This window comes from Acipenser ruthenus, chromosome 15 (assembly GCF_902713425.1).
Source record: "Acipenser ruthenus chromosome 15, fAciRut3.2 maternal haplotype, whole genome shotgun sequence".
NCBI lineage: Eukaryota > Metazoa > Chordata > Actinopteri > Acipenseriformes > Acipenseridae > Acipenser > Acipenser ruthenus.
In genome coordinates this window covers 31,349,397-31,363,350 of record NC_081203.1, presented here as the reverse complement: position 1 = coordinate 31,363,350, position 13,954 = coordinate 31,349,397, and the positions used below count along the sequence as shown (strand labels likewise).

Genomic DNA, 13,954 nt, shown 5'->3' with positions numbered 1-13,954 from the left:
CATAAAGACCCCCCGTGCCATAAAAGGTAAAGGGGATTGGCCACGGCGATCCAATCGAAATCCAGATATGTAAATTAGATTGTTATCAGAAAATAGTCTGCTTGCTGGTTTATTATACCTTTTCAGGTAGGCTCAAAAAGAGTGGCCGTCTGAATTGGATGGGCATGCTGAGGTTTTGTTACAGAAGGCATGGCTGTAGTTGACTCCCCCCAGCCTGTGTTCGACTGTTGGAGGTAATTTATTACACCGCCTCCGACTTGCAAGTAACTAGGTTTGATTTGAAAAAGGTGCGGGACAGCGCTATTTCCGAAAACAGATTTGATCGATTTAGGAATTATTTAGGAATTATCTTAAATACAATTTTTTTTTTTTTTTTTTTTTTAAATCATCTACCAAATCAAAACTTAATCGCGTTTCACTATCTAAGCATGGCCTCTATTAGAGTGATTGCGATCATTTTACTTAACATCCACAATACACAATTAACCAGAATATTTCAAATAAATGTGGGTTACACAGCAGCGCTTATTTGAAATAATGTCATTTGTAAGATTCAGTCAATGATCTTTTTCATTAAATACAAATTTCTGCAGTAAAAAGGAAGTAATTATTTTTTCCAAATCGACTATTTCTGAATCTCGTAGTCATGACTACAAAATCGAATGTTCTGTAATTATATGTGCCTAATGAGTTAAAATCCTTGTAATTATCTTTTTATTGAAGGCTATTCAGTTTCCAAAGTACATGCATTTTACCAGTGATGACAGCATTTACTGCAAGTGGGTCTTAAATAATGTTTTTAAATAAAGTATTTCTTGAAACGTGTTCATTGCATAAAGCGCGATCACTGAAGTTTTTCTGTCTGTATTTTTGCTTGAATAAATAAAATAGCAAACGCATCTGTAACCCCCTGTTTTTTGTTGGCTTTTTGGTACGAGCCGACGGGGTTCTCCCCTCTTGTACATGACGGTGTTGGTTTATTCCTGATTGTTCCCGCCCCCGTCGGTTTCTTGACAGTTCGGTCTGTGTGTGTCTCGGTTGATCTGCTGCTGCTGCTGCTGTTGTCTTTAACACCATGTTATCTCAGTCCCGGTGCCTTTCCCGGACTCTCGGTCGCTCCTTCTCCGCTATCAGCCAGGTAAGGACTGTCAAGACGGAAAGCACTCGGGAGGCAGGCAGCTCGGGGCAGGGCTAGTCTGGGTTTTGGAAGTAAAGCACATAGTTGAGTAGGCCGCGGGTAGGCCTCACCAATACCCAAGGACAGAATGACACTCAGTTTGTGGGGTTCTGGGGTAAATTCCCCAACGACACAGAAGGTCACAACAGCTGACAACGAGAGTCACCTCAGCTGTGAAACACAGGCGATCCAATGGTGGAGCAGGTCTGTGTCGGAGACAACAACTGTCGGTCAAACAAGTACTGTGTGTGAGGTCATCAGAAGTTCTTGAAAAATATAATATTTTGTGAACTGAAAAATTATTTATCCATATATATATATATGGCAATGTCATTATTCCACGTCTCTGTACGCAGTGATCCGAGTCCTTACAGTGCTCCAGAAGTATTTTTCTGCGTTCATTATTTTAACTTGCCTATACCAAATTCCGTAGTATAAGCAAGCACAGTAAACTATATCTGTGCAAGCGGTGTGGTCTACCCCAGTTATTGATTTGTTACAGGTTGGTAATGATTTTACCCAGAAACGTTAACATGTGGTTGATCTGTTTAAAAAAAAAAAGGGGGTTAGGTTAAATGTAAAGGCTCCATGCAGAGCCGTTACTATAACTATGCAAGTGAAAGTCTCACAAGCACCTGTGAAGGGGATAACAGTTTCCAGTATTTGCCTTATTTGTATAGTAAGTATGTTACCACCCAGATCCTTGAAAGAGTAAGTTAAAATGTCAGATTGGAGTGGATTTTAACCAGTTTAAATTAGTTTGGATTTTCAGTTGTCACTTGTAGTAGTTTGACAGGTTCATATGCCAAAATCACTGACATGCAACAAACAACCAAACAACCATAATGCATGTCGGTGTCTTTTAACTTCTGACTAAGATGCATTAGTTTTGCAGACGTACACCTTATCTTGCTCTTTAGAGTTCAGAAAATGAACCCTTTAGCCTGGGACCTGTACACAACAGCTGTCCTTGTAAAACTAGCCCTGTGAATGATTGGTGGGCGTGAATTACTTCAGGCAGAGCAGCCCACAGCATATAGGAACTTGTACTGGAATATGCACAAATTGTAATCTGTCAAAAGTTGTGTAACACTTGTAGTTTGGTACTTAAATTAAATGTGTAATGATACCACACACTTTTTTTTGTTTTTTTCATAACATAAATACAGTTGTAAATTTTTGAACATCAGAGAATTAATGTATTCATAGTTTTGAGAGATGTATTGATAGATTTATTCAGCGCTGCAGTGTTCCCCCTTTTTCAGCAGACCATCACCATTGTTATAATTAATTTCCAATCTTCTTTGTCTCTTCTGATTGCATCTGAAAACCACATGTATGAATGCAGTTACACTGAATTCAGTACTGTCCTGGATATAATTATTGCACCGTATAGTGCATAGTGCACATACTGTGGTGTTGTTTTTCATCTAAGAACAGTAACTCCTATCAAGTTTGAGCTAATTAATTGTGGCCTAATATTTAATAGTAGCTGATAAGAACCTAATAAGCGTGGCAAGCTTCTGCAGGTTTCATAAATGTTTTCCTATTGGGCTGTACTCATACGAAAGTCTTTGACTTAAGTGTGTACTTTTCTTTCCAGAATCATCTCGGTATTGCTTTTAGTAAACATTACAGAGGTAGGGATTTCTTTTTTTTTTTTTTTTTTTTATATATATATAAATTCAGCACTCTCATTATTACCCATGGCGACATGTGTTTTAAATGAAGGACGTTTCAAATTTGAATACTAGTTTTTGAGTCTTCTTTTTTTTCTGAGGCACTGATGGGATTAGGGGTTGTCTCCTATGACTTGAATTTTAATTGAACAACAAAACAGGAAAATATCACAGTGGAATCATGGAGTTTAGGGAGAACTGTGCAACTGATTATATTGAGCAGGATGTCTGAATACTAAGTTCTAAATGTTTGCTGTTTCTTCCTACAGGGTAATAATGTCTTAGGAAGGCGGACTGTTTCAGGTGAGTTAAGATGCTTACATTCTTGGAGATTGCATGCAGACTGGTCAGTGCTGCCTGATTTTTTTTTTTTTTTTTAAGTACAGGATCTGTGTAAAATAACAGATTCCAGATGAATGATTCATGAAAGGTTTTCAAGCACGTAACACCCTCTGATGAAATAAAGGGCTTTCAAGCAGTTAAGTGCTCTCTACAAATAACTGATTAATTAAGTTTGCTATTAATAGGATATCTTTATTTTCATAAGAAAAATGTGTTCGTTACACGTTTTTGTATTGCAGGCCTTTCTGCTTGCCATCGGCTAGCTTACAAGAACAGCAGACAGTTTCCGTGAGTGTTATATTTTTTAAATTTGTGCTATACTGGTCAAGTTGACAGGATATGTTAATCTATTTAAAATACATTTTATGAGTCAAGTTGTATCTACTAACCACAAAACAGAAAACAAGTGTGTAAATTCAAAGAATAATAGTTTTTTTTTTTTTTATATATCATTATTCATAGTAATCATGTTGTCAATCGTCTGTTTCAGGGATTGCGACACCAGATCCAGTGTCTTCCCCATCAGGTATTTCAAGACCTCTGCAGTCTGTAGTAAGTATTTCTCAATAATCTGGTACATTATTTAATGAATTACTTCTGTTAACCAAGGATTACTATACTATTAGCTTTAGTGACAACATTCCATTTTGAATCCTTACACTGCATTTCCTTACTCCGATCGACAGTGTTCTGTGTTAACCCTCTTTTTTTGTTGTTTTATACAGACAATGAAGTGGTCACAGTAAATACCCCTGCATTTGCAGAGTCAGTCTCAGAGGGAGATGTCAGGTGGGAGAAAGGTATGCCTTAAATTACATAATGCATCTAGCTCAGGGGAGCACAACTGCGGGTCCAAGTCACGCCAGGTTGTCATTAAATGGTTAATAGATTAAGACATAGATAGAACCTGGAAGAAATAACTGGGATAGAATGACCCTAGCTATGTACACCCGCTCTTGTTAAAGTTCTTGGAATAGTGTGTTCTGGTTACCTCTGCTATCCGTAAGGTAAAGCCAAATTACTGTTTGAAGTTTGTCACAGAGGAATGAAGCACGTTCATGCAAGCAATGAATACATGGAATGTTTTACCAGGTGAGGTTAAGCACTGGGATCATTTAAAATAAAAAAAAATAAAAAAGATTGTGCTATGCTATGGATTAATATAACTAAACCTCTACTGACACTCTCCCTATGTCAGTTTGGTTTGCTGCAATGGAAAACTTAAACCATGGTAACTTTAAACACAAACTTTATCATAGATGGTTGATTATTTTTTCATTTTCTGAGTGATGATGCAGGCAGTACTGTGATGCTGTTGCCTATAACCTGGGCCTTTGGGAGAATTTTTTTTTTTAACATGCATTTTGTATTTATTTTGTTCTAGCTGTGGGAGACACAGTTGCTGAGGATGAAGTGGTGTGTGAAATTGAGACTGACAAGGTACGAACATTTTGCTTTCTAGACTTGGATATGATTGATCACTATCGACTAGGAAAATAAAGACACTTACTGTAAGAACAGCAGGGGAAAGGGAGAATATGAACCTTGGAGGCCCCAAGTTAAATTCGCAAATGTAGGTTTACATTGTTCATGAGGTCACTGTGGTAAGATCTTAGATGCAAAACCACAAAAAATGGGGTCATTCATTCTGGTTTTAGTGGTCAGTTTGCATGTCTTCTAACAGCGAGGATATGGTGACATTTCTTCTAAAATGTTGTTAATATGTAATCATAATTAACATATAATAGGACCTGTTTGTCTTGGTAGCAATATTTCTTTTTCTTTTTTCTTGTTCCAGCTGTGGGGCCGGTACACAAGAGTAATAAGTTTTATGTATATTTAAGTGAGTTTTCCTTGATCTCTTTATTGGTTTGAAGGATTTCTGACTGTACAGTAGTGGTTTCAAGTATGCTAAGATGCTTGGCAGCCTTATCATCTACAGCCTGTAAAAAGTCTTGATTTTATATGTCATTAATGGGCTTGTGTCTTTATTCAGACATCAGTGCAAGTTCCCTCGCCCGCTGCTGGTGTGATTGAAGCTCTCCTAGTCCCAGATGGTGAGAAAGTGGAAGGGGGAACTCCACTCTTCAAACTTAGGAAAGGGGGTAAGCTTTCTGGCTTTATCTTTTCTTTAGCTTTTTCATTTTTTGAATATTATTTTTGGTTTTGAATAGGTTGCATCTGTGGTTGTTAAAACAAGACAAAGTAAATACCCTTGGGTTCCATAGGGGGCACTCTACTTGAATATAAAATGTCATTGTAGGGCAGTGGTGGGTAACCTGCGGCCCGCTAGGGGTGCAATAATGGCCCTCGCCACTTTGCCAAGCTTTATACTACTCTAAGCTTATACTGTAAAAAACATATAGTTGGCATTGTAATATAGAGCCCTGTACTCTGTAGTGCTATAGAACAGATCTCTGCAGAGAAACAAGCTGTTGATGGTAACTTTTCAGTGGAAGAAAATGCTCCCAGTCATGTGTTTCTGCCAAAGTCCCAGGATAATTTATGCAGTAGAATTGAAAAAAAAGTCCGGAAGGGACGGGTCTCTCTTTAGCTATGTGATTCAGAAAGTGTAACGTTACTATATCAAACCACTGTGAAAAATAAATGAAATAAAATGTATTCAAGATTTTAAAACACACGCTTGTCAGCACACGGAGCGTATTATGAACAGTGGTAATCAGAAATCATAAAAACATAACTACAAGAGCACCACTCCTGCAATCTCCTTTTTAATCAATCACACACAGTAACACAAAAAATATCCTGGACTATATGTTTTCTTAACTTTTTTGGTGGAAATGAAGTTATGACATTCTGCTTTCTTGTGCATGTACCGGTCAGATTTATTAAATTACAATGTCACACAAAGTGGTGTCTTTCCTTTACCCAGGCCCTTATTTTACAAGGCATTTCAAACAATAATATCACAAAAATAAGATGTTCACTATATTTTGCAAATATTTATTAATTCTTATTTAAATTCATTAACCCAAAAAAGCAATGGTTTTGTAAGGTTAAACCTTGAAGACACTTTAGAAAAGCATTGGTTATCTTTAAAACAGTACACTTCTGAATAGTCAAGTCTCACCGGGAGTGTGACTGCTGCGTGATGGGTTGCTGCAAGGCCTGTTGCTAGGAGATAGTTGTTGTTAGTAGGTTGAATTTGTGCAATACTTTACTGCAGTGAAATAAATAAGTGTAATAAATAAGAGAAAAACTAGCAACAGACTGACTGATGGAAATCTCCATGTGCTTGCACCAGCCTTATGCCTGACTTAATAAAGCTGGTGGAAAAGTCACATTAATGGTAGGGACTGCACACTTATTACTATTCATTACATTTGTTATTTAATTGAAATGGTAACTTTGCTTATATTTTAGTCAGTGAATGTATTTTTGATTATTTCTTTATGCATTTTAATTGGCGGTTTCTGGCATTTGGAAATGTTGTTGGGACCACGTATGCGGCCCTTTCATTCATTTCAGTTCCCCACCACTGCTGTGGGGTGTTTGTGTGAAGATGAACTGCTCTTCTCACATCTCATTATCAACCACATGATCAGGAAAAGTGCATGTTGAAGAGCTGACTTGTGAGTTTTCTTTCTTTTCTTTAGCTGGCGCTGCCAAAGCCAAACCAGCAGATGCCCCCCAACCTGCCGCTCCTAAAGAAGAGCCCGTTGCAGCGGCGGCTCCACCCCCATCTGCTGGACCCATCCCCACCTCCATGCCCCCCGTCCCACCAGTACTGGGGCAGGCCATGACATCTAAACCTGGTGAGCGACTCGGTCTTCTGTACAACTACTTTTTCAGAGTCAAGTCCAGTGTTCCACCCCTATGAGTAATGCATTCCTAAAACTTTTATATATGTAACACATACAAGGTAAAGCTAATATATTTTGAAAGTCATATAAAAAATAGCTAAAGAAGAAAAATTGATGCTTGTGGTTAAGACCATTACACACGCAGAATTGATAGTAATTTTTATCTGAAAATGTTTTCCCTCTATAGTATCGGCAGTTAAACCCACAGCAGCTCCCCCACCTCCCCCAGCTGACTCATCAGTGAAAGGATCCAGATCTGAGCACAGGGTAAGGTGAACTGTGAATCTTAGTTTAGACAACACTAGATAGAAGATTATGATGCAGATTTGTTACTCTATTCAGTGTAGATAGACAGATACAAGGGATTGCTTATTTTGTGCACTGTTAAGTACAGTATGGATACTCTTACGTCTACAAAAAACACAATATAACAAATGCTAAATATACAAAAATAAGAATTACACCAGGATGAATAAAAGCCTCAGCGTTATTTTTAATGTTTGATGACTTCAAACAGGATAGTTGATGGCTATGAATCTAAAATTGCACGTTTTAGTGGTCATATATTTCATGGTCAGTGTTTGAGCAAGCTGAACTTATATTTTTTGTCTAAGAAGAGACTGGCATGCACAGGAGGAAAAAAAATGAACTAACCACACAGTGATTTTAATCTGAGATGATCAGCTTTTGTGGTTGTACTCCCCTCCACCCCTTTCATTTAACAGTTGTTTTTCTACAAGAGGCGCAAGACTAGCAGTTAATAGAATCGTCTTATTTAGAAGGGATGAGTGTTCTATACTTCCTGTAAATGAAGCGCCCCTACATTATTATTAAAAGAATGGTGGGTTTCTTTTTTTCTGTACAGACCACATATGATGGGAGGAAAATGTGTGTAATGTGTCCTGTTTGCAAGTTTACTAATGAAAAATATGTTTCAGGTGAAAATGAATCGAATGAGACTGAGGATTGCTCAGAGACTCAAGGAAGCGCAAAATACCTGCGCAATGCTGACCACTTTTAATGAGGTTGATATGAGGTGAGAATCATCTGGTAGCCAAGGTCTTTCCAAATGAGTGCATTTTCTTTCTACTTGTGTAACTGTGTGCTTGCAAATGTGTAAAAAATGAAGAAACAACATGATGGGGGTCTCTTTTAAAGAACAGGCTTATAAATGAAGGCAGCAAGATTAAGATCTGCCACTGTTTAGATCGTTGAGGTGTAGACCCTAATACAGTATGTATGTATGTGTACTGTAGATGCATATCAATACACTATAACAGATCTCATGTTGCCTGTTACAAATTCTATATACCTGTGTTTCATCTTGAACATTAACATGAGAGAATCCTGCAGTGTGTAGAATACCCTGGTTTAAATGGGATGTCCCCCACATGACTGATTTGTAACATAAAATGATTCTCTGACAAATCTGCTTTTCCATATCTAAAGAGGTTCTGTTAGCTAAACAAGTAAGGTGCGATTTACATTAGCGATGGTTTATTTTTGTGATTTTCCAAAAGTGTTTTTTTTGTTAATAGTGACATTTACAGGCAGTTATGATATTAATAGATTTTAAACAGTGCTCTTATAAATGGTTATGGATTAGCTAAAAGCCAAACTGTCCATAAATCAATATGAAAAGCCTTTAGCTCTGTTTGTGAAATCCTATACCTTCTTTAACAACAAAAATGTAAATATTTTGTACCTAATGCCTGTAAAACAAAGATAAGATTGGTAAAACTAGCTTTATTAATTTACGTGGAAATGCTGTGTTTTTCCTGCTCAGGAGACAACACTTTGAACATTTCTTTCAAGAGCTAATGAAGGTGTCATCTTACAGCTGTTTGGGGTGTTGTTATGTGTTGTAATTTCATTTGAATTGATTGGATGGAGAAAGACTCGCAAGGATAGCGTTATTCTGGAGACTAAGGAAGGAGACAGGTTCAAATGCCAGGGCATCTGAAAATCTCCTCTGGGAATAACCTGATGAATGAGAAGCATGTTGAAATGGAATAGGCTTTTATGACAAGGCAATAAGATTTGGATGGTTTTTAAAATTGAAGATTTTTATCGCTTCTTCTCTCCTTTCTCGGAGGTCCTGTGTCTTGGGAGGTGGTAATGTCATTAGGGGAAGTAATCCTAGAATTAAATAAGGTTACAGGCAGGAAAACAAACAATTAAAAAAATAAAATAAAGTAACAGGCAAAAACACAGATAAAGGGCTGTTTTATCTGAGAAAAGAACAAATGGATGTCTTGCCTACAGGAATTGTCTGTATTGAGTAGTACTGTACAGTATTTTATTATTATATTGGGATAATACATACAAACTATTTTTAAAATAAATACAAATGTGTTTAACCCTTTCAGCCATGGTGAAGTCATATGGAGACAGAAAAAAAAATACAACAACTCTGCCCCATGTAAAGCAATTGGAATAAAGCAATATTTCATGCATGAAAGGGTTCATATGAATTAATGAAGCTTTTTAAAATGGTAAATTGCTTCGAACATTCTACTGTTAAACTGTTCAGTGTTGTAAACGTTTAAAAAAAACTTCAAGTTGTTGTGATTAAGTAAGGTGTGATAATATAAGAACGTTTTATGATTTATGTTCAAGATACCAAGAAGCTGAAATACCTGCAGAATGTAGTTCATGCTTGTGTATGGGCTACATGAGATTTAATAAAGATTTGAAGGAATGCAGAGTATAAATCAGGAGGGGTAGGGTTTGAATATATGTTTACAAATAAATATTGTCTCAATTTCCATAACTAATTCAAGTCTGTTATAACCAGCTGCAGGCTTTACAAATGCATATTCCTATCCACAGTAATATCCAAGAAATGAGAAGCAAACACAAAGATGCTTTTCTTAAGAAACACAGCATTAAGCTTGGCTTCATGTCTGCGTTTGTGAAAGCTGCTGCATTCGCTCTGCAAGACCAACCTGTCGTCAATGCTGGTAAGAGTGCCAGCACTATTTGCTGTTTCTCGTAACACTAACCACAGAAGTTATTTTACAGCTACCTTTTTCATGCATCCATTTTCACTTCAAGCCAAAAATCCCATTCCATGTATGTTACTCCCAGTACACCTTACTCTTCCAGGAAGGCTAGGTTAATTATCTTGCTCTCTGCATGGAGCCCTGGACTGGTCTTAATCTCCATGCGTTATCTAAATGTATCTCGATAATAGATGGCAATGCAAAGACAATTTGTAAGAAAAAAAATAATGTGTATTGTAACTGAAACACATAAACTGTACTGGAGTGTAATTAAACAACTAGAAATACCAGATTGTATTCCATGCACAGTACTGACTTATACTGTGTTGTTTAATTATAACCATATTACTTGGAAATAATAATATAGCTGGGAGGTTTTGAAAACAGAGCCTTTCTAATGTTTATCCGTTGATTTAATATACACAGTGTTTAAATGCAAGTTAGATTTCAATACTTAGTGTAATCATTGTAGCACTAAACTAAATGATTTTGATAATTAAAAGATGTTAAGCCAGCGACCTTTTTCAAAAGCATATGGTTAAGAAGACTGAATGCTGTGAGTCCGTGCAAGCTATTGTGGTTTTACATTTGAGTAGATTTTAAGCATTCAATTCTGAAGAGCCCAAAAGCCAAACTTTTTTTTTTTTTTTGTCGGCCACAAAAACCTTCCATAAGCTACTCCGTTCTACTTTAAGAGCCCACAGAAAATAGGTGAAAAGATCATTTCATCTTCGCAGCCAGCTTCTGAATGCGTAAATATATCTACAGCATACATACCTGTGGTTTAAAGCTTTAGAGATTGCCATTTGCATGTTAAAGTTTGGTATGAAACACTGTGTGGGCACCTAGTTTACCACATGTGAAAATACTCAATGTTTCAAATATATAAACAGCCATGTTGTTTTCATTTAACCCAGAAATGCCCAATTTTATTTTTTCTTCAGAGACATTCTCATTCATGCACTTAGACCCCAACAGATCCCGCTTGCTGCACATAATGTACATTCAGTTTTATTCAGTTACAGGCTTGCAAATGCATTCTTGGCATGTCTTTGAAAAGCACTTTTTATTATTCTTTTCTCTTTTAGTTATTGACGACACTACCAAAGAAATAATATACAGGGATTACGTTGATATTAGTGTGGCTGTGTCGACGCCAAAGGTACATTTTTGTGTTTTTCTGACCATGTGATATGTAGTTGCCGCCCCTATAACCTTCTGAATCAAAGAGTTTTCACTTCCCATGTCGTACATTCACATGAGGCCATGCTGAAGTGGCCTACTGCACCAACTAGTGTCACTGTAGAACATGATTTTATTGAATAACTTATTGTGATGTGCTGCTGTTAGTGCTGTAGCATCTGATTTTGATTTTTTTATGCATTTCTTCATTGTCAGCCTCAGTACTGAACTCTGTATTGTATCCAGAATAGCCATGTATCCTTCCAGAAATGCAGAGGTCACTCATGTTTGTGTGGATAATGTTTGTGTGGGTAAAATTGGACAATTGAATATTTCTGTTTTTTGCATTTGATGGCAGGGCCTTGTGGTTCCAGTAATCCGGGGCGTTGAGATGATGAACTTTACTGACATTGAAAGAACAATCAACGAGCTTGGAGAAAAGGTACAAGCAAAATTGATAACTCACTGTTGAATCTAACACAGGTTATGTTTATTTATTGGTGAAACAAGCACAAATGTATACCTTTTTTTCCCTACTTGTTTTGCTTAGGACATAATGGATTTTAAATCTGTTATTTATTTCTAGGCTCGTAAAAATGAGTTGGCAGTAGAAGATATGGATGGTGGGACCTTCACAATCAGCAACGGAGGTGTTTTTGGATCTCTGTTCGGTACACCTATCATTAACCCACCACAGTCTGCTATCCTGGGCATGCATGGGATCTTTGACAAACCTGTTGCTATTGGTGGCAAGGTGAGCTTGTATGAATAAATTCATAATCAGACGGCTTTGAATAAGCTTTTGATAAATGTCTACCTTCTTCATTCTTAGTGGCTTCTATTAATGTGTATACATTGCAGTTAATGTCAATATGACGTATGCAACATCGTAATCTTTATTTAACGGCTACAGTTTGCCACATTTGAAACTGAAATTGTTTTCAAGGGGAGGGAAGAAGTTATGTAACCTCTAGGGTTTGTTTGTATTCAGTTAGAACTTTTAGGTAAAATGTATTGAATTATACAAATGTTTTGGTTTTGTTTCTTCATTAATGAAGGACACTACTGATTTAATTGCTAATTGGTTTTGTTTCTTTTCCAGGTTGAAGTGCGGCCCATGATGTATGTTGCTCTCACCTACGACCATCGGCTGATTGACGGCAGAGAAGCCGTGACCTTCCTGCGCAAGGTCAAGTCTGTAGTGGAGGACCCCCGAGTGCTGCTCCTTGACCTGTAATGCAGCACACAAGCACGTTTTAAACCATTCTATTTAATAAGTCTTCTCTACAGATGAGATGGTATATACCCCTGTTTATTACTACGCGTTTCATAAATCTGTTTAAAAAGAAAAGCTGAATCTGATTGCTTCCCCTGGAAGGGGGCAAACTAGAATCCTGCAGGGATTCTACCAGCATAAAGGTGGAATGATAATGTATCACAGGCTGGGTTTTCAGTAGATCAGATTCCTTACTAGTGTGAATGATGAGATATATTTAGAAACTTTTTATTTTAGATATTCATAGATTTGATCCCATCTTACAATTCCTTGTGAGAAATTATTGGAATTTCAGAAAAAAATATATGCTCCCAAACAGATGTTATCAAATTAATTGCATTGCACAAAAAACATTTATGTATACCCTGGAGTTTGTCTAAAACCGTATGTGTAGGCTGTCTATAAAATGCACTCAATTGTTTGTCTATAAATACTGTGGTCTATATGGTAACAGAAAAAGTGTAAGCCAGAATCCCATCTACTGGTATTGCTTATTTTTGATCGTTTAAGAGGGAGATATATTTTTTTCTTAAGCTTAGACATATTTAAATATGTGTTTACATCAGTATAAAATACACTCAAGTGGGTAGTGCATCTTTCAGCAGGTTTGAGATCAGCTTTGTTGACCACCTTGGGATCAGATACACTATTCTGTATACTGAACTTGTAACTATTTAAAGAAAATGATTTTAAACATTAAAACACAGGAAACCTCTAATGAAAGTATTTGTTTTTTGTTTTTGGGTGGTATAACAATTTTATTAAATTGGTATAAAAATGTCATTATCAGTTATCGTCACACTCAGGTAGGTATACAATTCAGTTTTCACTTTCCTCTAAGGCTCTTGGCAAAAGTTGAAACACAAATGCACAGTTACAGCAATTGGCCACTCTTGATTATATATGCTATATGGTATCTCTGAATAGAATTCTATCATTTCCCTATCCAATATATTCCAGTATATTAATCTTTGTGACCTGTTGATTCATTTACAGGAAAAATATACCCAACAGAAATGTTAGTTTTGGTAATGGCTTTTCAGGGTATTCTCTCGTGTGTGAAGTATATAGTTATGGAATGAGTAAATAACTCAAACTATTATTAGAAATGTGCCTGTCATTTCCTTCAATGTTTAATGAAAACATGTGCTGCAGTTGCTAGTAACAGCCTACTTCCCTAGCAAGTTGGACTTGGATAGTATTATCAGATGCTACCTTGGACATATGATATACAATATATTAAGCAAAATAATTTGGATAAAGCTAATAAGTTTTAACAATACATTCATGTTTCCCTAAAGGATGGGTTGGAAGAATGTATGCTTTCCAACAGTATTCTGGGTAGGGTGGAACATTTAATACACATTTTTAGTATATACACGAGTCTGCAGCATGCACCGTGAAGATATTAATTCAACATTTATAGGCAGAAAGGAGAAACAAACTGTATTGTAATGTCAAAGACCCAT

General features: G+C 36.7%; 1 protein-coding gene across 2 annotated transcripts; it reads left to right on the top strand.

The window, feature by feature from the left end:
• The first annotated feature begins 60 nt into the window (after positions 1-60).
• On the top strand, positions 61-13,208 carry LOC117421919 (dihydrolipoyllysine-residue succinyltransferase component of 2-oxoglutarate dehydrogenase complex, mitochondrial). Of its 2 annotated transcripts, XM_058987896.1 has the most exons (16): positions 61-233; positions 2,781-2,817; positions 3,126-3,159; positions 3,438-3,486; positions 3,689-3,750; positions 3,924-3,998; positions 4,583-4,638; positions 5,195-5,303; positions 6,816-6,974; positions 7,210-7,289; positions 7,961-8,058; positions 9,855-9,985; positions 11,116-11,189; positions 11,568-11,651; positions 11,796-11,963; positions 12,312-13,208. In XM_058987896.1, the coding sequence occupies exons 1-16, from the start codon at positions 190-192 to the stop codon at positions 12,444-12,446; spliced, it is 1,395 nt and encodes a 464-aa protein (XP_058843879.1). In that variant the 5' UTR covers positions 61-189; the 3' UTR covers positions 12,447-13,208. The 2 variants fall into 2 exon arrangements, with proteins under 2 accessions (XP_058843879.1, XP_058843880.1); XM_058987897.1 differs by lacking the exons at positions 61-233; positions 2,781-2,817 and adding an exon at positions 983-1,138.
• Positions 13,209-13,954: the final 746 nt, after the last annotated feature.